Consider the following 19,294-nt stretch of genomic DNA (forward strand, 5'->3'; position numbering starts at 1 on the left):
TGAATTAAAAAAAAAATGCATGTAATTTAAATTTTCACAATATGCGTGTGTGAATATATTTTTTATGTTTTTAATTGATTTTTATTTATACTAATTTTTCAATTTAGATATATAAAAAATTTTAATTTTAAAAAAAAATTATACAATGATGTAAAAATTCGTTTTGTTTTAAAATATAAAATAAAAAAATTAAAAAAAGAAAAAAGAAAGGAAAAGAAAAAACAGGATAAAAAGAAAAAATAAGGAAAAAAAAGGAAGAAAAGGAAATAAAAGAAACAGAAACATAAAAGGAAATAGAAAATAAAATAAAACATAACAAAGATAGAATAAAATAATGGAAGAGAAAAAAAATAAGAAAGTAATTAATATATGTTAAAATTAATTTTATTATTTTTAAATTTTATTATGAAAATTATATTCATCAATGAAATTATATCTCCTTTATATAAGTATTTCACATTTTCTTTTTCATTAACTTTTTTTTTCTTTTTTCTAATTATTTTTTTATATAAGTTATCAAAATTTTTATACACACAGGTATATTTAATATTTTTTTCTGTCAATTTCATTTTTTGTTTTTTTATTTAATATATCTACTTTTTTAACACACCTTAAATTTTTTTTTTCTTTTTTTATGTAAACTCTTTCTGTTACTATCATTGTCTTTATTGTTTTTGTATTTCTTTTTTTATTTTTTTTTTTTTCTATTGTCCCATATTAATTTTTAAGAAAAAAAAATGATGAATGATCTGAGTTCTAATAAAACTCAAAACAATGATGACAAAAGTTTCTCATATAAAACAGATGTAAGCTTTAAAGAAAACAATAACAATCATACTATAAATATGAATACATATAATAATGCTTCGAATAGTTATAATGAATTAAAAAAAGACATAAACGCAGTTAATGCAATAAATGTGAAATGCCTAGTTAAGGAAACATGCGAAAATATATTTAACAAAAATGAGAATGAAAATAATATAAAAAATGATAAAAATGAAACAAATACTAAATTTAATAATTTATGTTCTTTACCAAATGAAGATGTAAAAGATGATACGTCATATAATAGTTTTTTGAAAAATAAAGTTATAAATATTAATTATACTAATAATATTTCAACAACTAAAAATAAATGTTCAGTAGATGGTGGTTATAACAATGGTTATGATAAAACAAATTTTATAAAAGAAGAAATGCAATGTGTTTCAAACCAAATTAAAAATGAAGATATTTGTAATACAATGGATTATGAAGTAAATTATAATTTAAAAAATACAAAAAATGAGATGAAAAATTCAAAATCTTTAAACATTTATAACAACAATGATACAAATGACTCTAATAATATTATTGATGATAAAAACCCCAATTTTAATGATATTAATAATGATAATAACAAAAATGTTAATAATAATGATAAAGAAAATAATTTTTTTTGCTCCAGAAATAAAAATTCTAATGATAATAGCAATACATCGAACAGAGAAAAAGGGAATAACTATGCGGATAAATCCTTAGGTAATGACAATCTAGAAAATGATTCTTATTTAAATAATGAAATATATTTTAAAGAAATAAAGGAAAATGAACATAAAAATTTTTATGAAAAAGAAAAAAATAATGAAAATTTTCAAATTAGTAAAACTTTTAATACAAATTTAGATGAAAAAAACAGTCATGATAACTTAAGTGATGACAAATTAAAAGGCACTAATGAAGTTAGTTTAAATAGTAACTCTTTAAATAACAAGGATTCAAAATTTTATAATAATATAAAAGAAGATTACAAAAATACAATTAATTCAAAGGAATATAATAATAATTTTGGTAAAAATGAAAAAGAAAATGAATATAATTCAAAAGATAATGATTTTTCAACTAAAAATAAATTAAATACATTAAAAAATGAATTAATAACCGATGGTAGCAGTGAAAATGAAAATAAAATTAATATAAATTCTTTATATATATATCAATCTTCAAAAAATGAAAAAAATGATGAAGAAGATAGTCAAAACAATAACAATAATGAAAATTTTAAGCTAAGTAAAAATAAATTTACTACTGGTGATGAAAAAGAAAAAATTCATTTTTCTAATGTTGAGAACAATCAGTCAAGCTCAAATAAAATTATAAATTCTATGAATGATGATTTAATAGATATGTACTGCTATGAAAATTACAAAAATGATAATAATTTACGTTGTTATAATAAGGATATAGAAAGTAATGAATGTTCTAATTTTAATAAAGAAAATAGTAGAAATAATCATAATGAATCAAATGAGGAAAGCGTTTTAAATGATAAAATTAAGTTAAACGGTGATAATAAATTAAAGGAAGATACTAATATAAATAAAGTCATTTGTATACATAAAGATAATAACATAAATAATAATTTTGGTGGGGATAACGATTTAAATAAAGATAAAAATATAAATATAGATAAAGATTTAGGCGAAGAGAATAAATTAAATAACCACAAAAATATCAATAATGAAGATAAATTAAATAAAGAAAACATATTAATTAAAGATACTAATTTAAATATTCAAAATAGTCTAAATAGGGATAACGTCTCTAATGAAGAAAATAATATCATAAATAGTAATAATTCAAATAGTTTTGATAATAGTATAAGGGATAATAACTTTTTAAATAGTTGCAACAAAAATGAAGAAAGTAATCATAAAATTAATATGAATGATGATAACGAAGCTAGTATTTGTTATAATATAATTAATTTTGATGATAATTTAAAGAATGACAATAATAAATTAAATACAAATAATAATTCTGACATTATTAGTAGCATTAATAACAATAATTATAATAATAACAATAATAGTTATTTTGATAAAGAGAACACTTCTGGTAGTAATTTGAATTCATATGATTCAAACATTTATGTTTTAAATGATTATAATTTAAATAATTACAAAACAAATAATATTAACCTAAATAATTCCAATTTAGCCACCGAAAATATAGAAAATGCAAACGAAGGTAAAAATGAAATAAAATATAATGATGAAATTGATATCAATATTGAAACAAAAACAGATAAATATTTGAATAATAATATGAAAAATATTACAAGTAATAATAATAACTATAATTATAATGAAGAAACTACAAAAAATATATGTTCAAATGAAGAAAATAAAAAATCTACAATCAACATAGAAAATGAATTAACTAATTTAAATTTAGAAAAAAATTGTGAATTAAAAACGAATATAAATAATGATGAAACGTTAAATTCACACTTATCAAAAGGTAATGAAGAAAGAAAATTTTTTTTTCAAAGTGAAATACCTTTTTCTATGGGTATGGATAATATTAATGACAATTATAATAATACAAACAGAAGTTTCGATGATGCTTTATATAAAAAAGAAAATAACTTATCAGAAAATTTTACATATAAAAGTGATAACAATAACAATGTTAACTGTAATAATAACAGTGACGATAATAATACTAATAGTAATAATAATAGCATAAACAATAATAATACATATGATAATTACAGCTTCATTGACAAAAATAGAAAAGAAATATTTAGTAAAAATGACTATAAGAATAATAATGATATAAATAGCTTTAATAAAGTAAACCCACATTGTACTAATTCAAATGAAAACAATAATGACTCTTATTTATGTATAAACGAGGATAAATTAACTGAAAAAAACATAAATAATGTAAATAAGAATGAACTAGAAAAGTATAATGATTCAAAAAAAGAAAAAGAAACAGATTTTAATTGCACAGAAAATATAAATATTAATTCAAAAGATGTTATTTCACGTGATTTAAGTGAAAATGATTATTCTACTATAGAAAATATAAACAATGAAAATAAAGAATTAGATTCTACAAAAAAAAGAAAATTAAAAAAACAAAGGTCAAATGAATATAAAAAAGAGAAACTTAATAATGATCAAATTGGCATAGAGAATAAAATTGGTGAGGTAAAAAGTAATAATAATAAAAGAAGAAGAAATAGCTTTTTAAATGATGAAAAAAAAAAGGAAAGGAAAATAGTTATGCAAAATAAAAGAATGAATGAATATAATGATAATAATATAAACACAAGTTATAAATATATGAATACTAATTGTTACATATCATCAAAAATAAATAAATTAAAATTAAAAACTTATTTAAATAATGTAGAAAATGCAAAGTTAAATAGAAATTTTGATGATTTCAATGAAAATATAAATTTACCATTTAAACAGAATGATAATTTTTACAATACGAATGAAAACAATTTGTTGATGAATTCATTAAATAATAGAAATATAAATAAATCTTTTATAAAAAGTAATATAAATGGACCTTCTAAAATAGTTGAAAATACAAGACAATCAAATAATAATAACGATAGCAATAGTAATAATAATATTAATAATAATAATAATAGTGATGACGATGACAATAATAATAATAATAATAACATAAATAATATAAATAATAATTTAGATTATATGCAATTACAGAAAAAAAATGTATATGAGCCTTATGATGAATACATGAATATAATAAACAGCAAAAATAATAATGTTTCTAATGATTATGATACATCTCAAGAAAATGATAAATCAAATAAATGCAATAAAGTAGATTTAAATGATAAGAAAAAAAGTAAAAATGATAGCGAAACATTATTACCAATAGCAAATATAAGTAGAATTATGAAAAGAATACTACCTATATCAGCAAAAGTAGCAAAAGAAAGTAAAGACATTATAAGAGAATGTGTAACGGAGTTCATTCAGTTTTTAACTAGTGAAGTAATTAAATGAAAGAAAAAGAAATAATAAATGAACAATTTTATATTAACTTATATAAGTAATTAATAAATTAAAATTATTATATAGAAAAAAAAAAAAAAATAATAAAATTAATTTTTTAAATAGGCAAGTGATAGATGCTTAAAAGAAAAAAGAAAAACGATTAATGGAGAAGACATTTTATTTTCTATGGAAAAATTAGGTTTAATTTTGTTTTCTTAAGCTATTTAAATTTTTCATTTTTTTTATTCATAATTTTAAAATATATATATATATATATATATGCTCATATTTTTTTCTTTTTTCTTTTTTAAATAAAGGATTTAATGATTATGTAGAACCCCTATCCGAATACCTAAATAAATGGAGACAAGTAAAAATAAAAAGCATTTTAAAAGAAAAAAAATGAAAATTCAAATATTTAACAAATGAAAAATTTACAATTATACAGCTAAAAGGAATAAATAACTCAAATAGCAACCAAGAGAGAAAATTTGATAATTTTAAAAAAACGCAAGAGAAAAATAATGTATTGAATAACAGTAGAAACGAAGTTAATATGAATAATAATGCACTTATGAATATCAAAAGAGGAAATGTTTATTCGAAAGATAATTATAATTTAATTAATAATGTTTATCATCAAAATGAAATATATGACAATAATATAAATCCATTATTATATTCTAATTCCAATGAAGGTGATTTCATTAACAGGATTTAAATCTTTTAAAAATATATATATATATATATATATATATATATATATATATATATATATTTTATTTATTTATTTCTTTTTCTTTTTTTTTTTCTTTTTTTTATTTATTTATTCATTTATTTTTAAATTATAAAAAAAAATGGTAAAAATGGTTAAAACATATACTTGTTTTATTATTTTCAAATTTATATTTAACATATTTTTGTTTCTGGCTAAAATTTTAATGTGTTTTTAAAAAAGATTTTTTTTCTATGAGCTTTTTATAATAATATATAGCTATTTTTTTTTTTTTTATATTTATTTTTTGTATTTTTTTAAATTTAATTTTTTTTCTTATATTTAAAATAATTTTTAACTTTTTAATTTTATATATACTTTTTTTTATATTGTTTTTCAAATTTTTTTTGATAATAATAGTGTCTTATTCTAAAAACAATAAATTTATTTAGAAAATTAGTTTTTTTGAGAGTTTTCTTTTTAAAAGAATATAGAAAAATATGAAAAAATAAGACAAGGAGCATGTGGAATTTTTTAAAGAATATTTTCTTAAAAATAATATAAAAAATAAAATTTTAAACAAAAAATAATAATGCATATAGTTAAATATAACTTAAAAAAAAAAAAAAAGTTATATTTATGGAAACATATCATTCTAAAACAATAATATACAATTTAAAACTCTGTTGCTTCATGATCAACTTCTTTTTCATTTATTTTTTCATATAAAGTAATTATATTTTTATCTATATTCTTTAAACTATTACTTTCATCTTTTAGATTATTTTGTATTAAATGGGGTATAGTAATATCATAACATTTTCTAACTTCTTCATAAGAATAATTAGATATATTTAGAGTCTTTTTCCCATTTTTTATTATTACATTATATTTATTTTGATAAATATTTTTTATAATTTTAGTTAATTTTTCAACGTTAGTAAATAAAGAAATATTAAGGGAATTTAAATCTACTATAATTTTAATTTTTTTATTTAATTTCTTTATTTCTATTTGCAATAACTTATCAATATCTGAATAAAAATTTTTTATTTCATCTTTTTTCTTTGTTAAGTTATCACAAATAATAGAATTACAATGTTTTAAAAATGAAGATGGTTGAATATATAATTGATTCTTAGAGCTACCATGTGATGCTGTAACTTTTTTTTTATTTTCTACAAGTACATTATCATCATATTTATTAAGTATATTGTCTTTGTTTTTTACAAAAAAATCATCTTCATTTTTATTTAAAATAAGAATTTTTTCTTTTTTCATACTTGAAGTATCTAACGATTTATAAAGTATATTTGAACTAGCTTTGTCAATTTCTTCAAATACTTTTTTTTTGGGATTATTTTTATCTTCAAAATAATTTTTTACACTTGTATTACTTGTACCTTCTTTTGAATTTATAAGACCATTTAAAAAATTTTCATTATTAGTTAAATGTTTTTTTTTTCTTTTTAATATTTTTATAAAATTAATTTTGTTTCGTTTCATTTCTTCTTTATTATTTTCTTCCGACTTAATAACTTTAATTAAATTGTTCATTATGGAATTTTTCTGTTTGACTAACTCATTATATTTCTTTTTAATAATATGAGAAAATAAATTTAACATTTTATTCATCATTATATCACTAATGTGATTCATATTTTTTATTTTATTTCTTTTTTTGTTATATATGTGTTTATCAAAAGCATATGGTATATTATTTTTATTTTCTTCAATTAAGAATTGAAAATTTTCTGAATTGGAATCAAAACTTTCATATGAACTATCATTAGAAGAGTTGCTTTTTAAGTTATCAGAATTAGTAGAATATTTAACATTATTTTTTTTTATTTTTTGTTTAATCATTTTGCATCTTTTTGCAAAAATTAAACTATTTATAAAATCGTCTATTTTATAACTGTTCATATTTAAACAAATTAAAATATAAGTGTATGAATTCCCATCTAAGCTATTCTAAAAAAAAAAAAAAAAAAAATAATAATTATAAACATTTCGATTTACAATAATGATATTAATAAATTATCTAAAAATATATATATATATATAGGTAATTTGATTGAAAATCATTATGTTAAAAATTGCATTTTTATATTCCAATTAAATGAATTTTTTTTTTTTTATAAAAAAAATACTTTTAGTAGTCTAGTTAATTTAGAGTCTCTATACGGTACATGCACATTAGTAGAATAATCTGTATTATTTTTGAATTTTTCATTTACATTTTTTTTTTCTAAATTTTTTATAAGTTTATTTTTAGTGCTTAGTGCCATTATAACTCTATTTAAAACAGATAAAGTGTTATTTATGTTTATTAGTTCCTTTTTATTGATCATTCTTAAAAAAAAAATAAATAAGTAAATACATATAAATAAATATATGTATATATATTAATTAAAATTTTATGATATAGAAATCATGATTTCTTTTTTCCTTTTTTAAATATTCTAACTCTATATCACTAAATTTTTCAGATCCAGCTAAGTCTATGAAATTTATCTGAGAAATAAATTCTTTTTCTCTTAAAAAAAATTATATATATAAATATATTTATGCATGTAAATATATATATTTACATATTAATAATTATATTTATATGTTATTATACTTGAAATATTTGTACTGATAAACAGTTAGTAAGCAATGAGATCTAGAAGATACTAAATTTTTTTTTGTTGCATTTGTTTTTCTATATTTGAAACATAAATTTATGATATTTTTAACCTGATATAGAAATGATATAAAATGAAAAATAGAAATTTGCATAATATATTTTATTTTATTTTATTTTTTTCTTACATCTTCAATATTTTTTATAGGTAACAATGTAATATTTTCTATATATGTCTGCAAGAATCACAATAAAAAAAAAATATAGAATATAAGCTAAAAAATAATTTTACTTTTTTTAATTTTTTTATTTTTAACATTTCCATTTTCATCTTCTCTAATTATATTATCATGAAATTTTGAATAATAATTTATTAAATCTTCGCTAGTTGTTGATAATTGTGATAACTCAAATATCTTACCTAAGGAGATATAGGGAATATATATATGAACTAATAGACATTTTATTTAATTTTATTTTATTATTTTTTTTTTAATATATATATATATATATATATAATTAAAAACCTAAATCTCTAATTTTCTCAAGATATATTTCGACTATTGATACACATATTTCAATATTCTAAAAATAAATAAAAAAATTGAAAAAAATTCATTGTTTATAATGTAAAAAAAAAAAATACTTTTCAATTCTATTTTATTTTTTTTTTATAACATACTTTATTTATTTTTTGTAAATCAAAAAAGTAATTTAAGCATAAATATATTAATCCATTACTTTCTTTTTCTCTTGAATTGGTTCTTTCACCGTATAAAGTATATGTTTTACCACTATTAGTATTTCCGTATGTCAATATTGAACTATTATATCCATCTTTCAAAAAGATATATAAAGAATTAATATATATATATATATATATATATAAATTATATAAAAAAAAAAAATAAATAATGTATGTAATATATATATACTTTAATTACTAATAAAATTATCAATAAGATTTTTTCCTATTAATTCAAAAATATCATTTTGCTTAATATGAACATCAAAAATATGATTAAAATTAAAAGTTTTTGTATTTAATTCATTTATATCGTTGTAACTCTTTTTTTTTTCAAATAAATATAATTGATTATTGTTAACTTTATATAAAGCACAATCTTCATTTTCTAAACTACATAAATTTTCTACATTAGGTTTAATTCTTAAAAAAACTTTAATATTTTCACTCATATTTTAAATTAATTTTTTTTTTTCACTATTATTGTAATACTTTTTTTATAGAATTTTTTTTTTTTTATTTCAAAATATATATGTATATATATATTAATATTTTATCTATAACTATTAATAATATTTAATTAAATATCGTTTTATTTTTTATTTTTTTTTTTTTATTAAATCAATATAATTATATGTTATATATATAAATTATTTCATCTTTTATAAATTTTTAATTTTCAAGGGCATATTTCGTGTGCTAAAACTCTTTTTTATTTCTCTTGTCTTATTTAATTAAATAAGTAATCTCTTAGAAAAAAAAAAAAAAAAAAACGCTTTTATTAAAATTATTAAAATATAGTTTATTTAAATTGTCTAAATATATTTCACTTTTTTAAAATTTGAGAATGGGCAATTTTCAGTTATCCTTAAATGTAAATTTCTTTATATATTAGTATTAATAATATATATGTATCAGCATTTATTTATATATTATTATATATTTTTATTTATAAAATGTATTTCTTTAGTATTAACTGTTTGTTGAGTAAGGAGTAAATAACAAAATAATTAGAAAGATATAGTAGTAGAGTTCTGCTTAAACATATAAAGCATGATAATTAAAAAAAAAAAATAATAATTCTATCTAAATTGTATCAAATAAAATAGAATAAAATATAATTAATTTTTTAATTAAAAAAATGTTAGAAAATGTATTTTTATATGTGATACATATAAGTAAAAATATACTCCTGTATATTTTTAAACCATATATATATGCGAATATTTTAAATATATCAGAATATAAAAGAATAAAATAATAAAAATATATATGTATAGATTAAATAAAATAATATAAATAATACATTGATGTAAAAAAATTAAGTAAAAATTTGTTGTTATTGAGTAAATGAATTCGTATGTAAACTCTTAGATAAAATATTAAAATCAATATTGTTTTGCTTTAGTAATAAATCATTTTTTTGATGAAATGAATTTTCAAGATTTGTATTCATAAATGTATTTGATATATTTATAAAATTTTTACTTTCAATTACGTTAGATAAATTTAATGAGGTATTTGTGTTTGAGTTTTCATTAAAAGAATTTAACTGAGGCTTCAAATTATTTTTTCTTTTTTTTTTATCTAAATCATTTTGAAATTTTTGTTTAAAATTATTAGAATTATCATAGTAATTATTATTAAATTCATTGAAGTAAGTATTTGCATTATAAATATCATTGATAGCACCATCGTTAATATATTCATTAATAATTTCATTATTTTCATTAAAATTATCATTAATTATATTATGAAAAATATGATTACTAATAAAATTTTGGTTATTTATATCATTAAAAATATTATTATTAATTAAATTATGATTAATATTATTGCTGTTACTAATTAAATTTTGATTTACTATATCATTGTTATTAATTATGTTTTTTTCAATATCATTATTATTGTTATTGCTAATTAAATCTTGATTAAAACTATTAAAATTTTTATTGATTAATTTTGTTTTAACAATGCCATCATTATTATTGATTTTATCTTTATTAAGATCATTACTCTCTTGATTATTTGAATTTTTACTCTTAGATTCATTTGAATTACGATCCACACTACTTTTATTTGCTTCATTATTAAATTTTCTCTTCTTTTTATATTTACACAATTTTTTCGTTAATTTAATGATTTTATTTTTATTATTAAAAAATTCACTAATATGCTCTTTATAAAAATGTAGAACAGTTTTGTCTATATCTATCATTCTTTTTCTTTTTGTTGTCCTAGAACTGGCTACATTTTTGCTAAATCGTGTTTCCATTAATTTCAAATTTATATAATCAATATCAATATAATCTTCTGGTATATATTTATTTATTTCATTTAAATTTAAAAAATTATTTTTTAGAAAAGTACCATAACTGCCATTACAACATCTAGGAACCCATAGAAGATCATGTGAGTTTGTTTTATTATGTATTATATCAATAATACTGATATAAAATTTTACTTTACCAAACAAATATAACATTGAAAAACTTGATTTATTTTCTTCAAAATGATTTATTTCATTTTCATTTAGATCATTGGAGTTTATACATTCATTTAATGTAAAGTTGTCATCATAAATATGTTTTGCGTTGTTTTCTATATTTACACCTTTTTTTAAATTCAACATTTCATTTTTCGCACATTCATTAGAATTAATATTATTTGCACTAATATAACTTTTTGAATTCACTTCATTTATATTTAAATAATTTCTTGAATTCAACACGTTAAAATTTAAGTAATTTTTTTGATTTATCTCATTTAGGTTAATATAATTTTTTTCACTAATTTCATTTATATTTAAATAGCTTTTTGAATTTATATCATTAGGATCATACATTTTGAAATTATCAATAGAGTTTTTAAAATTTTTAATAACGGTTTTGCTGGTATAATCATTTATATTATCATTTGGCAAATATGAATTATTCCATACATAATCATTAGATTTATTTAACAAGTTTTCATTTTTAATAGAAGATAAATTAGTTCTCTTTTGTGATTTATATAAGCATTTAGATGAGTTATATTCATTATTTTTTTGGTTAATAAACTCATGAATAATACCATTATAATTACTATTATTATTATTGTTATTATTGATACTATTAATTAAGTTATTATTATTATTATCGCCAATATAATTCACATTACTATTTTTATCATTATCATTGTGATTATTTTTACAATTGTTTTTATTAGAATAACTGTTATTATTATTGCCACTATTTTGATTATTACTATTGTCATTATTTTGATTATTACTATTGTCATTATTTTGATTATTATTATTGTCATTATTTTGATTATTATTATTATTGTTATTATTACTGTTGTCTTTATTATTATTATTATTATTGTTGTTACTACCACTTACACCATTAATGCCAATACTATTAATTTTTTTATCATTCTTATTCTTATTCCCTGTACTATTATTATTATTGCTAAAATCTATATTGATATTATGTTTATTACTTTTATTTTCCTTATTTGTTATTATTATTTCTTTTTTTTGGTGAATTTTATATGGTGAGCAGTCATAATTCATTTCATTTGATTCATTATTTATATTTTCTCTAATATTACAACATAAGTACTGTTTCATTGGTTCATCTTTTAGTAAAAAATTACCATCTTTTTCACAACTTTCTCTCATTTTATTAGTATGATTGAAATTTGTAATGGAAATGGAGTTTTTTTTACTAGTTAAATTATTGCCATATACATTATTAACTGAAGAATCTATTGTATCTATTGTTTCCGCTGTCATTAAAGTGTTTGAAGTAGTATTTAAACTATTACTATTAATAAATTGTTTATCCGATCTTAAATATTTTATATTATTTTGATTATATATTGGATGCATATTTATGTAAAATGGATTATTGAAATTATCCTGGATTTCTGTATTTAAATATCGTGTATTTAATTGATCATTTTTATTTTTATAATAAGATGATTCATTATTATATAAATTATTTTTGTTCACTAAATTAAATGAATTGTCATTAAAAACCTGAATATTATTAACATATTTATTATAAGAATTAGAATCTAAATAGCAATTAGAATCATCATAATTTTCATTCAACACATTATTACCTATTTCAGATATATTAGAAGAAATGTTTTTTTCATTATCATTTACTTTACTATTTATGAAATTATTTTCATTAGAAGTGATTTCATCAATTTGAGTATTTGATTTTGTATTTTCATCCTTGTAATTAAAATTGTTCATTATTTGAAGTTTAATAAATTCATCATTATCATTTTTACTATTATTGGTATGATAAAAATTTATATTTTTGCTATAAATATTATCAATGATATTTGATTTTCTTGTCTTTTTGTCTTCATATTCCAAATGTGTTTTTTCATCAAAATTTTCTAAATTTTCATTACAATTTATTCCTTTATTTAAGTTATTTTCATCATTTAAATTAATACGACCACTTATATTTGATCTTTTTAGTGATGAATCTTCATTGCTTGATGTAAAATTTTCTATTTTATTATCTTCTTTAAAATTAGTATCTCCGTTTAAATTTTCAATGCTTTCACTTCTTTCTCTTTCTTCTTCTTTCTTTATATTTTTATCATTATGTAAATAGTTTTTTTTATCTATGATTTTTACTTCGCTTAAATAATGTTCTCTATTTTTTTTTAATTTTTCTATTTCTGTTTCATTTAAATACTTTTGGTTTTTTAAAATCATATAATTATTTAATTTCCTATTAGTAAGTTTTTCACCATTTTTTTTAAATACTTCTTCTTCTTTTTCATCAACAATATCTACTCTATCATTTTTTAGGTTTCTAAAAGTATTTATATTTTTATTATTTTTTATAATATCTTCATTTTTATAATTTTTTTTTAAATTTCCATTTTGTGGCATTTCAAAATTTCTAATATTTCTTGTGCTGTTCTTTGTTTTAAAGCATTTAACAGATGATAATATTTTTTCTTTCTTTAAATAAATCAAATCTTCATCAATGTTCTGTTTATTTACACTATTCTTCTCAATAGCATCCTCATATTGTTCTGAATCCTTATCATTATTATTTTTAGAAAAAGAATTATTATATATGTCGCATAAGCTTTCACACTTAGCTTTTTTTTTTAAAAATGTGTTATCATTATATATATTACATGAGGTTTGAATATTTTTATCTAAAGTAATAGTATTTATATTATTTGTCATACTATTTTTATCTTTTATGTTATCTATGTTAAAAAAATATTCATTTTGGCTTTTTTTACATTGATCATCATTTGTAGAATTTTTCAATTTTATTTTACTTTTATTCTTTGTATAAGCATATTTTTTATTTTCATTGTTTCCTTGTTTCCATTTGTTTTCATTATTTTTATTTAAATTATAATTTTTTATATTATTTTCCTGAATGTTACTCATATTATTTTCATATGTACTATTATTAATTAAACTATTCATTTGATTATGGGTATTATTCTTATCTTCTTTAGTATATTCATCAATATTTTTCATTTTACTAATTTTATATTCTTCTATGTGCTCATCTTTTTTGTTTTTCTTTTTTTTCATTTTCGATTCTAAATTATTAATTTTCATCATATCATTTAGTTCGTTTACACTAAGGTTCATATCACCATCTTCATCTTCTATTTTTTCATTAACTTTATAATTTTTTATGTTCTTGCCACTCTTATAATTTTCTGAATGATTACTATTCCTTTCTACTGCATCATTATCTATTTTTTCTGTCCATTCATATAAGTGTTCTTTATCAAATTTATTCTTTAAATTATATTTTTTTACATTATTTTCATTTATTTTTTTTATATCTTTAGAAGTAACGTTTTGATATTCATATTCTTTTTTTATTTCATCTTCACTATCTTGATTTGAGTTGCTTTTATCATAATTTTTAGTTTTTTTTTCTTCATCTACAACGTCTTCTTCAATATTTCCAAAATTTTCTTCACTAATTGTTTTCAAATTAGAAGAATCATTAAATTCTAACTTAAGAGAAAGATCTTTGTTATTATTATTATTATTATTATTTTCCGTACTTTTTACTTTTAATAAATCTTTGTGTTTGTAGTTTTTTTCAGTATTATTATAAGCAATTTTAAAATTTTCTGTGCATTCATTTATATTTTGGATTTTATATAAATTCATATTATTTGTAATAGAATTATTTATACTTTCATTAAAATATTGAGGATTAATAGAAGGATCAGGCAAAATGTTCAAATTGTTATTACTAATAGAACTATGTTCATTAAAAGTGCTATTCATTAAATTAGCATATGTTATATCATTATTCATAGTATTGTTAAAATTGCGTTTTAAAGAATTATTATTTATAACAAAATTACTTTTTTGTTTATAGAAAAATGAATTTGGTGTATTTAAATTATTAATATTCGTAGTATTATAAGATAAATTATTTACTGTATCCATTGATACAAAATTATTTGTGGAGTTTTTGCTTAAGTAATTATTATTAACTAAGGAATAATTAGAATTGACAGTATATAGATTATTTAAATTCTCATTTTTAATATTTAAATTACTTATGTTAAAACTATCACAATTCATATTGTTGTTAAAAGGAGAAGAATTAATAGGCAAAAAACAATCTGAATTGGCACCTGAATTAACAAATCTATTTTGAATCATTTTTGAATTATTTAAGTTATCATTAAATATATTATTTGATACATAAATATTATTATTAAATGAATCACAGTTGTTAATAGTATCTTTTATGTCAAATGCATTCGGAATTAAACTTTTATAAGAAACATTATTAGATGAAAGATTATTAAACATGTGATTCATATCTTCTTTGCTATTATTTAAATAGACATTGTTATTTACTAATGGAATTTTAGATATAAAGCCTTGTTTATTTTGAGTATTTTCAGTAGAATGAGACAAATCATATATATGTTTGTCATTTTCATCCTTTAATTTAAGATCATTTTTATTTTTTTCTTTAATATTAATATTAAAGTTACTTATATTTTTCGGTTTTTTTATATCTTCATTTGTACAATTAGTATTTGTTTTATTATCATTTAAAAGCTTATTATTATTTATTTTAACTTTTTTTTCTAAATCTAAATCAGATAGATTTTTATTGAGAGAGTAATTATGAGACGAGCTACTTATATTAACATTTTTATTTTGGATAAAAGTATTATTTATATTTAAATTATATGAATTAGTGCTATTTATGTTTTCATTGTTCATATTTATGTTTATATTATTTCTATATAAATTATCAGTAAAAGAATCATTCATATTCATTTCATTTAAATAATTCATGCTATAATTATTAAAAATATTATTATTGAAACAACTATTATTTATGTTATTATTTAAGCTATTGCATATATTATTATATAAGTTATTGTTCATGTTATTAAAATTATTTAAATTTCTAACAGTATTTAAATTTTTTATATTATTTGTATTTCTGGTATTATTTAGTTGGTAATTATTTGTGTTATTTAATTCATTAAAACTATACATATTATTTGAATTATTAAAAATATCTATATTGTTTAAACTAGTATTACTTAAATTAACATTACTTAAGTTCATATTAAAGTTGGTATTGTTTAGGTTAAGATTATTTATATCATTAAAATTGTTTACATTGTTAAAATTACTTTGAATATTTTCAAAAACCTTATCGTCAAAGTTACTTTGATTATTCATAGAAAATTCATTCTTAAAATTATTTTTGTTACTATCCTTTGTTTTATAAAGATATAATGGTGTTTTTACTATATGCTTAAAAGTGATATGACGATCTGTATTTATTTGAATTTTTCTAATAATACTAACACTACACTTTTTACCACTACCATATATATTACCATTATTTAAAATAAAAACATGCAGATAATTATCTGTATCTTCTTTTTTTACTCCTAGACATATACATATACATCTATGTATGTTATATAGAGTCATTCCACTATGAATACCTAATAAATTAAAAAAAATAAAATAAATAATAATAATAAATAATTATCAAAATAAAATATAAAAGCATAATTTAATAGAAGAAAAAAATAAGCAAAAAAAAAAAAAAAAAAAAATGAAATAAAAATCAAATATTGAGCTTAAAAATAAAAAATAAAAAAGAAATAAGAATAATGAATATTATTACCTATGTATCTACATATATATTTATTATTAAATGAAGTACTTATTTTTAGTTCAATAATATCATATTCATTTATGTTTTTATAAACACGAATATTTTTATCTATTGGAGAATTTAACATATTAACATTGTTATTATTTATTCCACTTTGCATATTACTTAATGAATGATTTAAATTATTAGTGTTGTATTCATCGTCCATGTCTTTTGAATAAATATTATTTAAAGCATATATGTTATTTAAATTTAAATTATTATTATGGAAAATATTTTGCTTGTCTATTTGTTTATATTCATAATTAAAAGGATAATCTTGTTTTATGAAGTTTGCAACATTATTAGTTTGCTCAACTTTTTTATTCAAAATATAATCAAAATTTTTACCTAAAACTCTTAATTCATCTAATATATCTAATTTTTTTTTTTTCCCATTTAATTCGTCTTTTTTAAATGTTTCATTCTTGTTACCTAATGTACTAGTTACAGTTTCTTCTTTTTCTCCTCTATGTATAATTAAATTTTGTATATCTTTTTTTCTCACATTTGATGTTGTATCATTTGATGATATTGTAATTCCTTCTTTATTTGAAAAATACATATTGTCAGTATTCTCTAATAAAGTTTCATTTTTAATTGTATTAGAATTACTGCTAATAATATTTCTATCATTATAATTTTTCTTTGCATCTAAGTAAGAAAAACTAAATTGATCTACTACTGGTAAATTTTCTTCATTTTTAATTATTTTAAGTTTTTCTATTATGTTTTCAAAGTGATGAATTAATGAGGGATAGAGAATTAAAGACTTTGTTAAAAAATTAGAATAGACAAATATCTTATATAGATCATTCATGCTCAATTTTTTAAAATAAAAATGTTTGTCTATATAGTTATTATTTATAATCTTTATTAGATTTTTTATATCTTCTTTATTAGTATCATTTTCATCGATTAATTTTTTACTTTTATCTGAAGAATTACTTGAACTAAAAGAATAATTAATTTTAAAATCATCGAAGCCGTTGAAAAAGGAGATTTTTTTTCTTTCTTTTTCATCCTTATAAACAGTAATTGATTTTTTATTTTTTTCTTTTTCTTCCTCATAATTCATTTTTAAAAAAAAATAAAAAAAAAAAAAAAATAGTCAGTTAAAGTAATATATGTTCATTATATAAATAATAGAAAGATTAAAAAAAAAAAAAAGATATATATATATATATATATATATATATATATATATATATTTCTACATGAGAATTAATATTGCATAAATACATATTTATTTAAAGAATTTTTAATGTGTTTGTTTTAAAATATAATTTTCTTAAAGAGAAAAATGGTGAAATTATTTTTCTATAGAAAATCATATATATTATATTAAAAAAATTTCAATTTAGCTTATAAACATATATAGTTCATTTATACAAATATATTTCTTTAGATAAAACAAAAATATGACTTTTAAATAGTAATTATTCTTTAATGATACTTTAAAAAAAAATACAATGTGCTTACACACATGAATTATATATATACTATCTATTTAACTCTATATAAAATATAATAAGAAATTCATGTTATTATAGTAAATCAAAGATTTATTAAAAAATATATATAGAAAAAAAAAAAACTATGTATATAAATACACACCAACTTTGTAATTACACTACCAGTGATAATTTACAAAAAAAAATGGAAAAAAATATCTTTCTATAATCTATAGGACTAGAACGAATAATAAAGAAAAATTTTATTTTTTATAGATGAAATAAAAAAAATAAAATTTTTAAAAATAAATAAAATGAATACATTTTTAAGTATTTTGTTGTTTGTTTCAAGGAAATGTATATCTACATTATGTGTACATACATTTAGTAAAAAAAGAAAAAAAAAAAAAATGAAGTATTTACTAAATAGTATTATTTATTTTTTTTTTTTAAATAAATTGATCAATTATATATAGTTTCTTTCAAAAAAGACATATGAAATATATATTCATATAATTTCATTTTGTAACACTAGCATTCTTAAATGATTTTTGCTCAAATATTTATATTTTTAAATAATTATATATTAATTTATTGTCTGTGGGGATCAAACATTTTCCTTTGATCTTTTTTTTTTTTTTAGCTAAAAACGTGGTATATAAATCTAATGATTTTACATTTTAAAATGTTTCAAAAATATCTATAAGTTACTTCAGTAAAAAAATACAAT

At 17.5% G+C, this 19,294-nt stretch overlaps 3 protein-coding genes across 3 annotated transcripts; 1 reads left to right on the forward strand and 2 right to left on the reverse strand.

Annotated features, from left to right (window-relative positions):
* Positions 1 to 737: 737 nt before the first annotated feature.
* On the forward strand, positions 738 to 5,532 carry NFYB (CCAAT-box DNA binding protein subunit B, putative; the record flags this gene model as incomplete). The annotated part of the gene is made up of 4 exons (XM_028676896.1): positions 738 to 4,808; positions 4,935 to 5,010; positions 5,129 to 5,181; positions 5,260 to 5,532. The coding sequence occupies 4 exons, from the start codon at positions 738 to 740 to the stop codon at positions 5,530 to 5,532; spliced, it is 4,473 nt and encodes a 1,490-aa protein (XP_028533339.1).
* A 669-nt stretch (positions 5,533 to 6,201) lies between these two features.
* On the reverse strand, positions 6,202 to 9,352 carry PRELSG_0944000 (kinesin-like protein, putative; the record flags this gene model as incomplete). The annotated part of the gene is made up of 9 exons (XM_028676897.1): positions 6,202 to 7,500; positions 7,680 to 7,881; positions 7,997 to 8,065; positions 8,153 to 8,268; positions 8,344 to 8,391; positions 8,473 to 8,576; positions 8,683 to 8,740; positions 8,838 to 8,992; positions 9,100 to 9,352. The coding sequence occupies 9 exons, from the start codon at positions 9,350 to 9,352 to the stop codon at positions 6,202 to 6,204; spliced, it is 2,304 nt and encodes a 767-aa protein (XP_028533340.1).
* Positions 9,353 to 10,239: 887 nt separating this feature from the next.
* On the reverse strand, positions 10,240 to 18,188 carry PRELSG_0944100 (conserved Plasmodium protein, unknown function; the record flags this gene model as incomplete). Its single annotated transcript, XM_028676898.1, has 2 exons — positions 10,240 to 16,895; positions 17,081 to 18,188. The coding sequence occupies 2 exons, from the start codon at positions 18,186 to 18,188 to the stop codon at positions 10,240 to 10,242; spliced, it is 7,764 nt and encodes a 2,587-aa protein (XP_028533341.1).
* Between the last annotated feature and the right edge of the window lie 1,106 nt (positions 18,189 to 19,294).

Source organism: Plasmodium relictum (assembly GCF_900005765.1).
Source record: "Plasmodium relictum strain SGS1 genome assembly, chromosome: 9".
In the NCBI taxonomy this organism is placed as follows: Eukaryota; Apicomplexa; class Aconoidasida; order Haemosporida; family Plasmodiidae; genus Plasmodium; species Plasmodium relictum.